At 28.9% G+C, this 20,100-nt stretch overlaps 1 protein-coding gene across 3 annotated transcripts in view; it reads left to right on the top strand.

Annotated features, from left to right (window-relative positions):
- Window positions 1–20,100, top strand: part of LOC136977664 (sodium/potassium-transporting ATPase subunit alpha-like) — a 155,414-nt gene that overhangs the window by 119,188 nt on the left and 16,126 nt on the right. For 2 of the 3 annotated variants that reach the window (XM_067273197.1, XM_067273198.1), the window contains exons 14-17: window positions 2,132–2,349; window positions 2,557–2,658; window positions 5,188–5,342; window positions 15,965–16,059. In XM_067273197.1, coding sequence (XP_067129298.1) covers window positions 2,132–2,349; window positions 2,557–2,658; window positions 5,188–5,342; window positions 15,965–16,059 — 570 coding nt within the window. Of the gene's footprint in view, window positions 1–2,131; window positions 2,350–2,556; window positions 2,659–5,187; window positions 5,343–14,903; window positions 15,024–15,964; window positions 16,060–20,100 lie in introns of those variants that run through there. The other variant, XR_010881120.1, reaches the window with a different exon arrangement.

Here is a 20,100-nt window from a genome sequence, read left to right as displayed (position 1 = left end):
AATATCACTGGCACCACCATGGGAAACGCTAAATTCTGTACAACACTTTTCACATCTGACATCTGAGGGAGTATTTATTTGCTTGATAAACGGATATTTTGCTTGTAAGTTAACATTGAACGTACACTTGCGTTTCGGCATTTTAACTTATGATTCCAAAACAAAAGAAGTTTAAGTTATTTACTAGGTACACGAGCATCAAACAACAACAAAACAAATATCGAGAAGTGGGCGAACGAAAAATCTGCCAAACAATTAGTCAACAAAGCGCGAGCGATGACGTCTTCACCACTCTCGGCTATCGTCGCGTCAACTGACGACGCGGTTTGCTCTCGCACACCAATCGCGTCCAGCCTACGGCGCGACGGCCATCCGGCCGGCTTGACTACTCAAATTTTCGCGCGGTTTCAGAAAACGGGACAATTTTGCGTCCCAGAGTTCATTTTAGGGACACCGGGACTTGTAACTCTAAAAAGGGACAGTCTCGTTCAAAACGGGACGTCTGGTCACGTTAAGTATACATCATATATAAATGATGATTCTAATAATATTTATTTCCAGGTCTTTAGTAAAATAAAGATTTATCATGTTCTAAAATATTTTAAGGTTTGTAGCAATTGTGGAAAACATGGAATTTTCATAGATTTGGCAAACAAAGAATTTTATGGAATTTTCATTGAAATTGCTCCATTTTATTTTATATGCTTTCATCCAAACTAATTGGTTAATTGATGCAATGAGTGTGCAAAATTTCATTTGTGTGTAATGCATAGGAATTTTCCTAGGTATCTAACTTCATTAAAGGTTTCATTTAAAAATGAGTTTTATTGGAAACTAAGTGCTCAATAAGCAGTGGACACTTTGAGCACTCAGTGAACATGTGTTAAAAAAATAAATTTTGGCTTACAGAAGTTACATACCATGTATTTTTGATGAGATGTGCTGTTATAGATGAGCACATGCACATTAATATGTATATTTACTTGATATTTAATAGAAATTAACATTATAGACTTCTGTCCATCAATTTGTTCAATCAATACATTTCTGGTTACAGTCAGGTACATGTACTTTCTGTTGATTGTCAACAGATGATGATCTGTTATCTTTGTCCTGCAGATGGTTAACTGTCTCACTATTGACTCTTTACATTAAGTTGCGATCCACACTACCAAGCTGTCATGCTAAATATTTATCAAATGTGTTCAAAGTATCAGACTGAGACTTGAGTATCACTCATAGTGTAAGTACATATATTGAACACAATTGATAAAAAATTCTGGCCAAATAAATTTATTTATTTGGTCAGACCATGAGATATATGTGGATTAGGCCTAAAGTTACTCAAAGCATATTTGTAAATACATTGATATTTTATTGATATACAGTAGAGCATCGATAAGTGGAACATCGGTAAGTGGAATGGTCGGAAAGTGGAACAATTTTCAGTCGGACTGTGTCGTGCTGAATCGAATGTTTTTGATACTAAATTTACTTCTAAAGTATAATTTTCATGTTTTTTATATTTTTTAACATATTTATTTTGTTTGTACAAAATGCAGAAATAATTTTTAACGATACGATAGCCTCGATGATTATTATAAAAATTTTCGTTAGGCTTAAAATCGACGAAAATTCAACACGAAGCGACACGCAACAGAGAAAAATTCAACAGGAAGCGATACGCAACGGAGAAAAATTTGAACATCGGACAGGTTAATGTATTTTTTCGTACAAAGTCGGAAACTGGAACAAATCATTAACTGGAAGGACCCCAGTCCCCAATTGGTTCCACTTATCGACGCTCTACTGTACTATGGGTTATGCATTATGTCTAATTTGATTTCATGATAACATCATCTTGCTGATTGGCAAGAATTGACAGTTGACAACAATTTTATATTATTGCTATGTTATGAATTTAATTTTTCCATAAGTATAGAAAAAGCTTTAAATCTAACAATATTAGGGCACTGAAAATTTTTTATGATAACATGAAAGCTTACAATGACAAACTTCTGTGAACCCTGCTGTTTGAAAAATTTGAATTTTGTATTAATAATAGAGTTATTGACATCAATATACATGTTAAATAAGATTATTTAAAATAACAGTTATCAATGCATTTCAGAGATGCTAAAGCAGCAGTAATTCATGGCTCTGAATTAAGAGAAATGACAATGGAACAATTAGAAGATGTGCTGAGTAATCACACAGAAATTGTATTTGCACGAACTTCTCCGCAACAAAAATTAATAATAGTAGAAGGATGTCAAAGATTAGGTGCTATTGTAGCTGTTACTGGAGATGGTGTTAATGATTCTCCTGCCTTAAAAAAAGCTGATATAGGTAAAAAACATCTTAATTAAAATATATAAATATTGATAATATCAAAAACAGGTTTCAAAGTGAATTAAGAATAATTCACTGTGAGACTGTTAGATCCTATTACTGTTATTTTCACATTTCTTTATTCTTGACCTATTACAGATTTTATTATTGACGCTGCTTAATTTTAGAAATATGTATATAATATATCTTTAAAAAATTTTTCAGGAGTAGCCATGGGAATTGCAGGAAGTGATGTTAGTAAACAAGCAGCAGATATGATTTTATTAGATGATAATTTTGCATCAATTGTCACTGGAGTAGAAGAAGGTAAGATTTTTAAAGATAATTCAAAACTTCAGAAAAAGTTTATTCCATTCTTTTGTATAAACAAAAGAATTTCTTTTGTATAAACAAAAGAACATTCTTTTGTATAAACAAACATTTCTTTTGTATAATTATAAAATAAGAAATTTTGATATGTTATAGATAAAAGCAACACTTCAATTCTTTTAGAAATACTTTTATAAAATGCTTTATTAGAAAATTCTCTGTTTGTCTTAACCTGCATGAAACAAGAAAGAGGTATTGGTAATTAAAGATAAAGAGATAGCAGCATTAGCAGTACCATATATAAAAAAATCAAGAAATTTTTTAGGTGTTAAAAGATCCCTTGATTATGAACCTGCTAAGGAATGACAAAGGATAGGTTAGATAAGCTTTCAAAATCAGACATATATGCAATAAGTTTATTTAAGCTTAATGAAGATTACTTTTTGTAAGGTATCGTAGCCGATGTATAGTCTTCCTTGATGAGAGGCAGAAAGACACTTGCTTTTCCTGCGACTTGGTCAGGATGATGTGAGAGTGGTTTGTATATGGAAGTAGCAGTGCTGAACACAGAGACTCACACAGATACTGGAGTGCAAAATTAATTGTGTTTATTTAGACAAAACATGCTTACAGAGGAGTACTATGCCATCCAGTCAAAAGATGCTACACAAAGCGAAAGAGAGTTCATCTCTGATAGTAAAGTGTATCAAACAAACAAGAGAAAGTTCATCTCTGTTGGTTGTTGATAGTTTTTGAGGTTGGAGGGGTAGAAAAGTTTACATTGAGAAGTTGTGTCCCTAGTCTTTTTTTGTACTTTTTGGTCTGCATTGGGAAGTTGAGTCCTTCATCCCTTTTCTGTACTTGTTTAGCATTTTGGATCTACTGTTTTGTCTCCAGTACTTCTTGAGTGATCCAGTCTGGGTCTAAAGGACTGACTAGTTGGCTCCCAACCTCTCTGTGTTCTTGCGACTTTGGGCTTTTATACCATCTTTGCCTGAAATCCTGCTTTTTGGTTGATCTGGAACAGTGGTCTCCTATAACTCTATTGGTCACGATCTGTTGCAAGGGATGTGATTCAGATTGCAGGGTTGTTGAACACTCCCACCCAGACTGTTCCCCCTGGGATCAGGTCACCCTGGGTTTGTTCCTGAGTGACTGTTCCATAAATTTCTGTCAATGTGTTTTTCTCCTGTCTCGGAGAAGATGAGAAGATGCAGCTGGGTTCATACGGTCCAAGCCGCCACCCCCCTCTGAAGGAGTGCTCACATTTTCCGCTTTGAACTCTGTGTAAGTTGACCACCAAAATTTCCCTGGCTGTTGATCTCCAGTTCTCCCTCATGATCTATGATTGGGGATGTGTCAATTAGATCTTTGAATGCAACAATTATATCATATCACACCTCATTTCTTCATGGCCAGTTCTGTTTATGAAAATAAGTCACTGGTTTATTGGCTTTGGTTCGACAGCCAGTCTCCTATCAAAGGGTGAGGTCCTGGCCTTACATTTTACATAGGTTCAGCATCAAAATCAATTGCTATTAGGATTAAAGAATATAACAGCTAAAGGTCAGTATAGAGAATCTTCACTAATGATCTGAGTTTGGCAAAAGGAAGTCAAAATTTGCTGGGACAAACCAGCCTATAATGTATATAACTTCTAGAGCAAATACATATATATATTAGTTCTAGAATATATATATATATATATATGGGTTATTAAAGTACAGTACATAAAGATAAAGATTATAAACACTAATGAAGCAAAGGAACTGTAAAATAGCTGGAAACCAGTATTGGATAAAACAAACTTTAAAAAAATCATTAGCAAGCAGAAAACTAAGTAAATTATTTAATAGATAACAGGGTTTATCTTATTTAGGTTTTACTATGCTTTAATATCTATTATTTATAGAACCACAGTTAATTTAAGGAAATAGTCTGAGGGTTTAGCAGCATTTAACATTCTGTAGGCTAGAAAATCAGCTAATTTTAAGCCTTTTATATATTACAAGATTGAAGTAATGACTTCAAATAATATGATAAATTTGAGTATAACTGTCAATTTCCTACAAGTATTTAAAATTTGTTTCTTTTGGCTCTTTTATGTTTTTTATTTATTTATTTATTTATTTAAATATTTAAAATTGTTTATTTGAAAGTTCTATGTTATGTATCATTTGTAAAAGTTAACATTCTTTGTTTTTTGAAACGTAAAAAACTGAAGATGGCTCTACAGAAACTAAAAGTATTTTTATAAATAAAGAGTTGGAAATGTTTAAAGAATAATAGCTATGAGAATTTTATGAAGAAATTTTAATATATATTTAGTTTGAGAATGAAATCATTTTGATTGATCAATTATTGATAAGAAATTTTATAGTTGTGTAATTTCAAGTTTTTTATTTGCATTATAATCTGCATTCAAAATTCTTAATCTTATAATATAAACATTTATTGTAAATATAATTAAATTTAAAAGCTGTTTGTATAAATTTTACATTAAAATTTACAATTTTAAACTTTCAGGAAGGCTTATATTTGACAATTTGAAGAAATCTATAGCTTATACACTTACAAGCAATATTCCAGAGATCACTCCATTTTTACTTTTTATTTTAGCTGATTTCCCTTTACCTTTAGGTACTGTTACAATTTTATGCATTGATTTGGGAACTGATTTGGTAAGTAATTAGCTATAATTATAACATATTGAATTATGATTATAATATTGAATAATAATCAGTATTTTTAAAATTTCTTTTTATATTTAAATAATATTTTATAAACTAGAATTCATTTTTTATTGGTCTTTCTTATCATTTTTGCAAAAACAATATAAAAAATAATAAATATTAAACTGATTATCTTTCAGTAGTAATATTTAATAAATCATTATTTCTTTATAATCTATAAATTTTTAAGTTGTACACATTAATAAAATTTAATATTTGAATTATATCATGATTTCATTAAAGTTTCATTATTTATTTATTGATTAATACAAGCAACTTTTCTTAACATCTCATTTTACATTTTCCTGATAAAACAACTTTTAATTTTTAATACTTTATAGAATGTTTTTCTCTCTCAATACATTTTTAGTGAATTTTATATAAGAAAAATTTATATTTATGTCCTAAAAATTTAATACATCATCTTTAACAAAACGTTATGAAGAAAACTCTTCAGTTACATTCCAAATCCAAATGATTAGAACATTATAATCACATGTAGACATTTAGAAAAGTGTTCTGTGTGTTAACCCTTTCCCGGCCAGAGTACCGATCTATTGTTACCCTAATTGTTTAGCAAAAAGTCCAGGGTACCGATTGATCGTTACCCTGTTAACAATTGATTTTTATAAAATTTATCGACAACAGATGTCAGCACTTGATGGCATCGTCTTGTTTATTGTCTGTTTCACATATTTTTGTCCAGGTGGTGTTTTGTTGACTTAAAAAATTTTAATTATCGGTTTTTTTTTCTTAATTTTTTATTTTCTGATAATTTTTTATTTCATTTTTACTATATTCATGCAATAATATTACTATAATAAGTTCATTAATGCTATAATAAGTTTATTCAGCTATAATATGTTAATGCATTATAAATATTCAAGTTATGACCTTCAGTTCTGATATTTTATATATTTTTTTAATTTTTAATTTTTAATTTTTTTTTAAATCTAAAATATCAGCAAATGTTACATCTATTGCTACTGGTAATCATACGTTTATTACAAAAATATATAATCTTGTTTGATATGAAATGAATAAAGTATATTAGTTCATTATATTAGTTGAAAGCAGAATAAAGTTCAGATTTCAAACAAATGTTTGATATAATGTGCGATAATTTCACAATGAATAAACGTACATGCATAAATGTTATATCAAATTGTACAGAACAATATTCTATGTCATTCTGGCTCAGTGACAATAAGAATGAAGTAACCAGACAATGTTAATTTTGACAAAAAGTAACAAATTTTCAAGTTTGAATGTCAGTTATCATATATATATTTTTTTTTCTCATAAATTTTTCAAACAAACTTTATTGAAAAATGTCGTATTTAAAACTAACTATATTGATGAATATATGTGATTTTTTTCATATGAATAAAATAATAATTTAATTTTTGGTGAATTTTTAAAATAATATTGCCTGATTCACCTATTTTGCCCTTGGCCGTTTTACAAAATAAGGGGGCGTGGCAAATGGCAGGCTAAGGGTTAAGAAATGGAATATGCATTTTGAACATACTTGTAGTTGGCACGTATTATAGCATCTTAGCATCAAATCATATCGTAATACATCCTTTTGCAGAATGTCTAAATATGCTTTTGTGACATCACTAACAGTAACAAATCAATTCTTCAGTTACATAAGTGTTGAAGACTCTGTTAAGAATGTGTAATTGTATATTTTTTTCTGCATTTTTTTAGAACAAATCTTGTTATTGCTGCGTATTATTCACCATACTATATTGTAAACATAATGTTTGCAGTATGGCATGCAGATTATGCATGTTACTGTATACTAAGCAACTATTTGTGAACTACTGTATACTGTTTGACAATTAGAAAGCAATGCATTATATACTAATATGATAGTTTTCAACTTATATAAAGGTGTTGTATTATGTTTTTGAAAATTACTCAGTCATTTTGATATGACATGTAATGTATTAAATTAGGTAGCCAAAAATATACAGAAAAATATATTTCTATTTGACTATACATACATAGATGAGTGTTAGTCCATTTTTTGTTCCTTCACATGCTGTACGAGGCAGTAACAATTCCATCAGTGAAGTTGACCTTTCTATGTAGGCTACCATTTTCCACAAAATGTAAAATAGTTACAAAAGTCCTCTAGTGGTAGCACAGCACAATTAAAATTAATACAGTAGAGCATCGATTATCTGACTTAATTGGGGACTGGGGTTGGTTGGATAACTGAAAAGTCAGATAACCGAAAAGTATGAAAAATACATTATTAGTATAGTGTATTAGGCCTGGTTTAAATACTAGCCTCCCATTCATGGTCGAGCCAGTGCTGCCAGCTAAAACATGCAAAAATTTAACAAAAATAATATTAAAGTAGCCAAGATGTAACCAAATATTGTAGCGGTCATTTGAATTTGCCGACTAGAACGTGGTTGGTTAACCGAGTTATCGGGTCGGATAATCGATGCTCTACTGTAATTACATTTGATAAAAATTGCCAGGACAAATATGACATATACAGAAAAATATATTTCTATAGGTAGCCAAAAATGTTTGTGTGTTTTTTTATAATATTAAAAATATAAAAAAAATTGCCAAAACGTTTTGGTTATCTGATAATTTTTTTTGTTTAAAGTGATAGAAGGTAGGCTTCCACTTAGTTTTCTGGCAGGAACTGATATTAAATAGGGGTTACCTATATATTAGATCTAAATTCAGAAAAAACAGAACTTTTTGCTTTACTAGATGTTTTAAAACGAAAAAAAAAACATATTCAAATATTTCAACCTGTCTTTGAAATAACATATCAAGAACATAAAACAGTTTTTAAAAGGATAAATGCAAAAATACTTGGAAAGAACAATTTTAAAAAACCTAAAAGCTCAGATATATGCTTTTCAGGATTCCAAATTAAAGATTTTCAAATATCATCATAAAAAATGACATAATAAAAAATAACTTATAAACATAAAATAAATATTTCATATGTATAGCTTAATAATTTCATTTAATCTTTAAATTTAAGAATTTATATAACTTTTATTGTTAGATAGATAATATTTATTTTTGATATAGTTTGTAATTAATTGTAACAACTAATTGTGCAGTCTTTAATATCATAGCTAAAATTTGAAACTGAAGTATATTTATATACCATAATAATAAAATAAATTTTTAACACAATCATAACACTAGTATCACAATAGGAGAGGATATAGTAGTGAAAATGTAAGCTATAGAGTGAAATGGAGAAATAGTACATGAGCTTTGTAAGAATATTTGTAGTATGTCAACTTTATATTGACTCCATTATTAACATAAAATAAGGGTATTTTTTCATAAGTTATTCATAAAATACTGATGATTAAACATATACAAAAATTTTGAAATGCTTATTTTTCATTATATTTATGGATATTTTAATGAAATGAAATTTTTTACTCAAATGAATAATAATTTCTTATTGTAATAAATTTCATTGTTTTAACATTAGCTGATGCTATTACAAATAGAAATTAATGAAATCATTTGATTTTCAAACATTTCATTTTATTGATTGAATATCAGTGTCTAATGTTACATATAAAACACAAAATATATATTTGCATTTTCCATATATACTATTTATGTTTGATAATGAAATATACATATAAGACTGGCCATAAACTACTTGTAAATTTTTTGTGTAAAAAATTATCCAATAAACCAAAATCAGAAAACATTACTGATTGGAATTGTGTGTTTTACACATAATCATAATTGAATAAATTATTAAAAGTATCTAACTGATAAACTATTTTTAACCCTTTTTCTTGAACCATATTGATAAATTATGTTGTAGTAAGATTGTATCGAATGTAATTTTATAATATTTGTGATTGTAAACTTTAACGGAGTTTTTAAAAAAATTATTGTTCAGATGCCATTGTGTTGATCAACTATGATAGTCTAATGCATTTTGTAAATTGCATGTAGAGAAATAAAATACTTCAGCAAAACAATTGCTGTAAAGTTCTTGTTTTTTAAGAAAATTTACTTTAAGGATAAACTGTTATATTCTGTTCATATTAATTTTATATCAGTTACATATTTTCTAATATATTAATCAATTATGATTGCCTAGAGATTGCCTAAACATAAATAAATAAAATGCTTCATGTAAATGTTTAACTAATAGATAGTTACATAATTTCCATATGGAAATATTTGTGGAAAGAAATTAAACTAAATATTCTATTATTAATAAATATAAATTAAGATACTCACATATAGAAATAGAAAATAACTCACAAATTTACAAAATATTTCTAATATTAAATTGTATTCTAAAATATTCAATGTTTTTATATATTTGAATAATTATTTAATTTTTATAAATATTATATTTAAACTAATGAAGTAACCAATACACAATACACCTTTAACAGTGGATAAGATTAGAAATGCTAATGTTTTTGACCTGGTTAATGGACCACTTCAGGTGTCATGCCTGAAGATGGCCTATTATATATATATATATATATATATAGCTTAATGATTATAATTATGAAGATGGCTCATTAACAAGGTCAAAAATATTAACATTTTTCTAACCTTACCTACCATTAAAAGATATATTTGTTACTTTATTAAGTTAACTACATTGAATAGTTTAACTTTATTTAAACTATAAAAAATAGATATACAGTACCATTTTGTAATGGTTTTTATTATAATAGTTTAATAATATTTAATTGTTGCTGTTTTCATATGTAATATTAATTATCTTTTAACTATTATAGTTGTTCTCTCTGATTATTGAAAAAAATTTTGATTGCAATAAATTTAATGTATGAAAACTTATCTTAGTCACATACATACAACATTTTAAAAAAGAAGAAAGCAAATTAATTTTATAATTTAACTTTGATCTCTTATTATGTAATAATTGAAAAATTTATAATTTCAGTTTGTTAGATTTTGAATATTAAATCATTTCAAAATTTGATATTACTCAAATATAAAAATGGAACTTTATTACATAAAATTTAATTAAAGTTTTTAACATATAATCATTTTTAATTAGATATTTAGAAACTAAATTTTCAGTTTTCAGTTAAAATATAATTTATTGCTTTTCTAAATACAGTAGAATCTGCTTACTGTAATTATTTATACTCATCATCATAATCAGCTGATAATATTAAGCAGATTGCAGTTAATAGAAATTCTGGTTTTATTTTACAAGTACACTGACATTAAAAGGATATGTTAAAAAAGAATTAAGAAATGTAAAACTTAATGATTAATTATTAATTAATAGTAATTCATCCAGTGTTGTTTTCTGGCTGTTTCTTTTGTAATACAAAAGAACCACAGCAAAAATCTGGAAAGCAGTGAATTAACTGAGAATTTTGAGTACCAGGAAAACAGCTTGAAATTTTGTTATCAACTGAAATTTTTATTTATTTTTTTTTATTTTATAATAAACATTGTTTAAATTGAATTGGTAAATACAAAGATTTATTTTCAGTTAGAATACTTATTTATGTAAAAATAGCTTGAGATGTTATGTTACAACTAATTCCAAAAATTTTGCCAACATTAGCCAACATTACCTTTAAAAGTGCGAACATTAGTGCCAATAAGTAGCCAACATTACCATTAGTGACCATTAAAAGATATTTGTTAATATCTAAAATGTTTGAGGTTTAGGGTTTCAGTTTTTCATTTACCATTCTGCTAGTTAATTATTATTTATAAGCACAGTTACTTTTCATTGGGTATTTTGCATCTGTTTGTTTGCATGAAGTAATATACAATCAAACCTCTGTTTACAAACTTAATTTGTTTCTAAATGTTATTCAGAAACTGATTTGTTCTCATAAGAAACAATGTAAAATGGATTAATCTGTTTTCAACCCCCAAAACAAAGTCTTTTTTCTACATTTTTAGAAGTATTTCATGCATAAAAATGCCTACAGATGCAATATTATATATAATATAATATTATCTGTAGATAATATAGATAATATTTAGATATATAGATTTATTATAAATAGATAATATTTCATCCAGGCAGAGTCAAGCCTCTATTTATACCACTTTTTTTAAAGTGTTAGTTTTGGTTTTACTATATATATATATATATAGTAAAAGCAAAATGTTTTGTCACTACCAACTGAAACCGAAACTAACACTTTAGAAAAAAGTGGTATAAATAGAGGCCTGACTCTGCCTGGATGAAATATAATCAAATTAATCAAGACAGACAAGTACTTTATCCCCACTTTTCAAAATATGTTTTAATTGCTTGATGCATGAGAAGAGTACTTTGAAAGTGACAATAGCCACTAGTGTACAGTTTTGCATGGATATTTTTTAAATATGCATTCTAGGAATTAAATTGTCACACCTTGTAAATACTTTCTTTAATATTTTCATAATAAATTCTAAAAATACATATTATTATACCTCATATAATCTGAGAATTTGATGGCTGGATGGTCAAAATGGTTAAAGCATCAGCTTTTGGGGATGTGGGATCAAATTTGGATAGCTGAAAACCCCAGGAATTTTTTTGTTAGATTTTGAATATTAAATCATTTCAAAATTTGATATTAAGGTGATAGGTCTGACAAACTACCAGTTTGTTGGCCCTATCACTCACCACCCAGCTGCTCTTATTGTTAGTCTGATTGAATCCACAATGGGTATGATTAAAATGCCTTTCTTGGGCTTTTTAAATTAGAGATGTTTAAACTCTTTTAGACTCAACAGTTGCAGTGATTTTAAATAACTACTTTTCCATAGAGTATTAACTGTTCTTTTGTTTAAGTTAATAAATAATAGTAATACATGCAAAACATTTTTATCAATTTAGGGTCATTGATGGCTCTTAATCAGATGGCCCAATATTGGCAATAACTTGATGCAAACATCAGCATGATGGTAACTTACTTATATCAGCCCTTTATTGGATGCCAATGACAAATGGATGTTGTTTAAATCAATCAGATGCCAATTAATCTGGATCTGATTATTGCCAAAGTTGGCTGAATGTTAGTGGGTTAGTATCATTTTTTGTGAAGATGAAGTTATAGAGGATCAAGAAACAAAATCCCAGCAACATGTTGCTTAACTTTTCCAGCAACATTTGGTGGCACCATCTGATATGATATTTTATCAAAAAAACTTTTTAAATTTTTAACTATTATAAAATGGCAAAAAGTGTAATTTTGAGAGTAGGGATGGGTTTTATAAAAAATTGTAAATGCTAATAACAAGTAAAATTGCCATTAAATTCAACTCTACTGGAGATACACAAGACCCCGTTTATCTCTCCATCCTCTTGACCTTTACTCAACAAAATTTAATAGCATCAATACCCCTAATAAACAAACAACCCTGTAAAATTTTAGAAATTTATGACAAAAAGCATGAGAGTTATTAAGCTTCAAATAGAGTGAACAAAATCGTACTCCCCATACACACTAATATCCATACATACAGAAAAAAACCCTTGAATTTTTTTTCATTTCTCAACATTTCAAGGTCCTCTGAGTCCAAAAATATAAAAATCTTGGGGGGGGTCATTTTTTGACCAATTGCTGTACTTTCCCTTTGTTAAATATAACAGCCAGAAAAGTAAAAACAGGTCATAGGGAAGCTGTGGTTGGTCTGGTGGTGGCTTCTTCCAGGAACATAGAGCAGAATCTGAGACAGTAGTCCCCAGAAAAAATTAATGAAATTTAGAGATATTTGATGAAATTTTTTAAAGGAAAGAGTACTGGATAAAATGAATGCATGAATGAATGACTGCAGAATTATTTATTTATATATAGTATGCTAACATTTTAAATCAGATTATGATGATTTGACATTTTCAGTCAAATGTGAATGGATAATTCACCATTCACTCACTAATTTTGGGATAAACCAGTAACTAGTTTTGCTCATGCATGTATGATGAAGGGATGCTACACTTAAGACTAGCCCATTTTTAGATAATGGGAATGCTTTTAAAATACACAGTCAAGTGGCAAGTTACTCAGTAGAGCTGTTAAATTAGAATCTTTCCAGAATTTTTTAAAACATATCCACAAACTATAACAACATTAATAGGAGTATGAATATGAATTAATAATAATAAGGGTATCAGATTAATAATCAGTACACACTACAGTATTTTCAGGATGAAGATATATATTCGAGATCTTCCATTACAGTTTTTCATATCTTCAATACCACTATGCCAGTACCCAATGCAGTTTTGCTGTTTGAGTTGTGAGAGACTTTTTCTAATGGCTATACTTAGACATAAATTTTTCAACAAATAAAAAAAAAAGGAAACATAGACTAATCAATTTTTAGAAAACATTTTTGTTTTCTTACTGTCTGTATATATGCTGTATTGTATGCATGTGTGTTATTGTCCCAGGTCTAATTCAGTTTTAAAACAACAGAAAGATTGCTGTATTTCTGATGTATTGAATTATTTTAAAAAGAACATATTACTGAAAACGTTGAATATTTCATTGTTAATTATGACAATGTATATCAATTATTGAATTATTGAGCAAGTAAACAATCCACAATGATATTTAGATGCTATCTATGTTTAAACATGAGAAAATACTAATAAGTTTCACTTAGAACCATGACAAATAGTGGCGGAGCACTACAAGAGCAATACAATTTTTAAAGTTTATTAAATGGACCCCACAAGGACTTTACTCTATGGTGAATTCAGCTGAGTCACATAAATGTTTCCTAAAAATTCTTCAGTTTGAATGACCAGTAATTGAAGAATTTTCTTTACTGGGAGTGCCTGGTCAGTTTATGAAAAATGTAAATTGATTAAAAAGATCAACATTGTGAAGGAAATTAGCCTATTGATAGATAAAATAAAGTATAAATTATGTCATTTTATGAGAGTAATATATTCAATGCAAGTTTACTTCAAAATGAATAGAAATTAGCATAATTGAAGATGAGCCCAAAATATAAATTAAACACTATTTCTTTATTTTAAAGGAATTATATAATTTAAACTTTTAAATTATATGTTTAACTGTATAAGCCAGTAGAAAGACTAGTTTGTTATCATTTTCATTTATCATAATGAATTTATTTGAAGCAGTATAATAAATAGCTGTAATTTTAGATTTGTTATTTAAGTTTCTTGATAGTCTTTAAAAAGAGCATGTATAATATATGTTTGAAAATGCTTTTAAGTAATAAACCAAAAAACGTTTGATTGGTCAAAAACAAAAATAAATAATTTCAATTTCTATGTATGGCATCCATAGCCATACATAGAAATTGAATAAACAGCAACCATACTATATTAAGAAAAATAAATAAATAAAAATTTAAAATGAAACAAACTGAAATTATATAATATAAATTAAATAAGAAATAAGTAATTTTATTGAAGAATAAATAAAAAGAAACAATAGAAAATGTAATTAATGAAAATATTTATTTAAATTTAAATAATGTTTCGCATTAATTGTTTTGTAACTGTTGCAGTATCCGCTCTTCGTCACTGCTTGAAATGTGTTGAAAGTGTGAGATGGTATTGATGTTGTTCGTTTGGTGTTGATTAATGTGCCTGTTACTGTTGTGCAACCTCCACATTATTTGCATGTTGTGAGTTCCAAATATATTGAGTTAAAATCGTACAAAATAATTTTAAAATTTTTATGCTAAATTTTAAAATTAAAATTTTATCTAACATTTATTAATGAAAAAATAATCTGTATATTTGAATATATATGTGTGTATTTTTTCAAGTATCTTTTATTATAAATAATAATTGATTTATATGTTTATATATATTAACATATTTCACAAAGTATACAAACATTCTTTAAAATTCAAAATATATATAGTATAAAAAGTAAATTTTTCTTATGAAATAAATAAAAACTTTATTAAATAAATGAATGAAATAAAGTACATAATAAACTTTTCAAAATTTTTATTGTTTTAAACATGTTTCTAATGTCTCAAGTAAATGGAATGTTTGCATATATTTTTCCTGTACATATTTTATTTTAATTCAATTATATGATATGTATAGTAAATGAAACAATATAAATATATTCTTTTTTCCTATTAATTTACATTAATTATTTGAAATTTAAAAAATTTTTTTAAATATAAAAATTTGTAAGTTATATGACATATTTTTTATATGTAAACAATTTATTGACTAATTGGTTTATTAATATTTATTTTTTATTTAAAGTATTTTTTAAGCCTTGAAATTGCATGCATGTACAGTAATAAGTATTTGTTTTTCTGTTATATATATATTTTTTTAATTGGTGTAAGATATATGTATTTAAGTAGCATGAAAACTGACTGTACATTTGTTTGTGATATGCTGTTATTGTATTTTCCATTATTATCTTTTATTTATATCCAAATAGCTTTTCCATTATTTTATATTTTTATTCAAAATATGTAACACAAATAATCTAAAATTTCAAAGAACATAATTTTTATTTAAATAATATGATGCATATTTAAATATATTTTTGATATTTATTTTACAATTTAATTATTTAAATATGATTATTGTGTAGGTTCCAGCCATATCATTGGCATATGAACAAGCAGAAAGTGATATTATGAAACGTCAACCAAGAGATCCAACAAAAGACAAATTGGTGAATGAAAGGTAATTTATTATCTGTCAGTAGCTTTTAATCCAAAATGTATTGCTGTTCAATTCTTCCCAGAACTGTTAAAATATATATATATATATTTCTTGTATACAATTCTTTATCAATCAAAATAAATCAAATCAAATAAATTACGTTAATAACAAAATAAAACTCTATAAATAAGTAATACAAAGTATATAATAATAACAACAACAATAATAACTCTCTCACTAGTCACTACCTTGTTAGAGTGAGAGAGCTCAGTAGTTACATCAGTAGTTACATAGAGTGATGCCAGCAGGAGCATAAGTTTCCAGTAGGACAACATATGTCAGTAAGGTCTGTGGAGAGAAATGAAGCAGAGTGATCCACTTGTATCTGATCTAGAGTGGGCAGCTGCAAAACAGCAACTGATCTCCATGTCAGTGACACAACTGATTTATAAACACCTGGCTTTAGGTATACAAGCACACCTGGGAGAAAAATAAAAATAGTAGTTACATGTTTACAGCATAATACTGGCTCAGACATTGTGTGGTTTCACAAGATTTGCATTCATGGGTTAGGCAGAGACTCGTGTTCATGTTCTCCCTTAGTGTCCTTTGGCCACCAGTGAGGATAGTCAAAGTTTGTTAAAATATGGTTACTGCATCACAAACACACACACACACACACACACACACAAAAAAAAACAAACAAACAAATACATCAACCTAGCTAAAGTCCTTAAGTGGCAATCCAGCCACTAATCATCAGTGCTGGGCTGGAAAACCATGCCATTGGATGAAGTGGACTCAAGAAATGAATGAATTCAACATCATCCATACCTACTACACCATTACAAAACTTGAAACAGACATGACAGTTTACAGACAGACACTGCATGAAAAGTTCATACAAAAGTAATCACATCTCACTGCTACAGAGCAAAGGGTGGTTGATCACAAAAGATCAATTATGCACAACAACCTTATTCCACAAACAATGCTTGAACTTACCAAACAATAAGTTGAACAGCAGATACATCAATGCTCAGAAACACTAGATCACATGGTAGATCAGACACTCATTCACAGTGTCTTAACATCTGTCACTCAAGAAAAAACACACACAGAATAACACACCTTAAAATTTTCTGCAACTAGTACTAATTTTCAGTTTGGTGACTGAGAAACATTGAACTAAATTACTATCTTAAAGTTTAATTTTTTAATGCAATATTGTATAAAATATATTCTATAAGAAAAATCAGATTTTAAATATTTTCTGAAAAAGATTCAGAAAATATTTAAATCTGATAATTTTTCTTATAGAATTTTTTTATATATACAGTGAGCGATCGGTTAACAAACATAATTCGTTCTATGACTTTGTTTGCTATCCGAATTGTTCATTAACCGATTATTGATTTACCATAGGTTTTTATGAGAATTTGATTAATTTGTTCTGGAGACCCCAAAAAATAGACAATATATACTTTCTTACTATGTTTATTTATATGTAATAACAAAAATACATATATACACAGTCTTGCATTTTTATTAGTCGTGGTTTTTTCCATTTGTGGGCTTAAAGAATCTGTCTAATGTTGATTTCTTTACTCTCTTCTTCAGGATTTTTCAGAAGTGATTAATAGCATTGTAATTGTAGAAATCGCCAAGCCTATTAACCTCACCTTGGTTTGGATGCCATTCTAAGACCATTGTTCTGACATCTTCCCACTTCTTTAAAAGATGTTTAATAGCAGATATCAGCATTAATCCTCTTTTTCAGAAGAAAACATATCTCCTTGAGTTTCTTGGTGTTCTTCATTCGAGTTCTTGGCATTCTTCTGTTATCAGATCAGTTGCAGGTTCCATTATGAGCTCTTCAACGTTTATTTCTCAGATGTGATTTTTGTTACTCCTTTAGCTGCTTGAGTCTTCTTGATTATACTGTATTTTTCTTAGATAAGATTGAACTGCAGCCTACTGTAGACCTATTCAAGCCATACTGCCCAATAACATCATGTGGTGTGATGGGTTAATGAGAACCACATTATATAAATAATACACCATGGACTATCACGTATTTCAGATATACAATAATGGTATCTATTTATTTCCAGTCAGCTTAAATTACAGATCTCGAAACCATTCATAATATTACATTTTACCTTTTCTTTTAGAGTTCTAACTATTTATTTCTTCTCATTAACAATGCTCATAGATCTAATTACACATGTGAGTCCTGAAACAAGCCAGTTTACAATCCATTTCAATTGTCTTGTATTACTAATTAAAATTAAAATTAACTTAAACTAAAACTAATGTTAATTAGGTTAGAAAAAGAAGATAGGAAGATTATGTTAGAAGGGAAACCCTTTTTTTTGTCTAGTGAGTTGGGCAATTTGCAATGTCTATCACAGTTAATTGAGAGGATACAACCTGACCATATGGACATGTTTTGACAAGACGAAATATTCATATATGAATCCTCCTTTATCTTTTGATAGTGCCAGTTCTTTAACACAACTTCTTTGAATCTCTGCTGAGTCTTCCTCGGGTTCCTTCCTTGTTGTTCTTCCATGTCTCACATCTTACCCCTTTCTTCTCCGACTCCTCTATCAACAATAGTCCTCCAACAATATGACGTAGATCAAAAACCCTTCAAGCCCAAAACTTGCCAGAAAACGCATGTAGGTTGGAAGAGTTGAACAGGGAAAATAGTGCGGGTTAATGAAGCGTTACATGAAGAGATTATGGATAACATAAAAGATTAATTAATAAAACGTATGTACATGGTGGGATACACCACAATCAGACATCTTCTGCTCACTCTCTACTTTTGCTATTATACTCTCATCTTTCGAAAATAAAAACCGACTCAAAACGTAACAAGTATCCGCCCGACAGTCTTGCAAATACTATAAAAGAATTGTTTCTGTCAGAAAAAGGCTGGAATTACAAGGAAGATTTTCAAAGTTTGGAGGATTACTATCCAATCAGTATATACTGGGTTGAACGCCAATGTTGATGTCTCCTGCACTCCAAAAAGTTTCAAATTGTCACCTGAAGATAAGGGAAGACCAATCGGTATTCATTATTTTACATTGTTTCTTCTTGTGTTTGTTATGTGAGGTGTTCGTTGTCTGAACATAAAAATCTTTTGCGAAAGTGTTCATTATCCAATTTGTTCATTAACCGATCACCCACTATATATTGAATGATGTGTGCTTAAATTATATAAAGAAACTTCTACAAAAATTATTATTAAATCTGTTTCAAATTTTTAAAAAATATATTTTTTGATATAAAATGATCAAGAATATTGTATAAAAATAAAATTATTAATTGAAATTTTTAATGAGCAATTATTTATTTGGCATGGTGACAAAGCTGCGCAATTTTTTGTCACAATTCTCTCAATTTTAGTAGTGTCTTGCCCCTGTACTTCATACTTTTCATGTTAACAATAGAGTTATGCCAGTCATCTGTGAGGCTGGGACTTCACCCCCCCCTTTGGCAAAGTGGCTGTCGAGTTAAATCAATGACTTATTTCGTAAACAAGACTGAGGTGGCCGAGGAATGGGTGCGCGAGACGATTTAATTGTCACATTCCCGACCTAATTGACAGATCCCCGATTGTACATTATGGGAACGACAGAGGGATCGTCCATCGGGGTAATTTTGGTCATTGTTTTACATCGAGTTCAAAGCAGAATTTGTCCAGCTTTCCTACGGTGGTCGGGGCTGAACGGTCCCAGCTGCACCTTCTCCGAGTCAGAAAAACACATTTAGAGTGTAATTTACGGAACCGTCATCCAGGGAAGGGCTTGACCCGACTCGGACGGGGAGCGGCCCAGATGGGGGAGCTTGGGGATCTTTGGCAACCTCGTGGCTCGAATCGCATCCCTGGCAACAGACGGGGACCAATGGGATAAAAGTTAGACCCTCGTTTGGACCAACCAAAACCCCGGAATTTCAGGGAAAAATTTAGTATAAAAGCTCGGAGCCCCCAGGACCTGGGGAGGTTGGGAGAGAACAGTCTGGGGGATCAGCGAGATTGTTGGAGCG

The sequence above is a fragment of the Centruroides vittatus genome, unplaced genomic scaffold (genome assembly GCF_030686945.1).
Source record: "Centruroides vittatus isolate TY-2023 unplaced genomic scaffold, ASM3068694v2 contig_466, whole genome shotgun sequence".
NCBI lineage: Eukaryota > Metazoa > Arthropoda > Arachnida > Scorpiones > Buthidae > Centruroides > Centruroides vittatus.
This window is presented reverse-complemented; position numbering and strand designations above follow the sequence as displayed.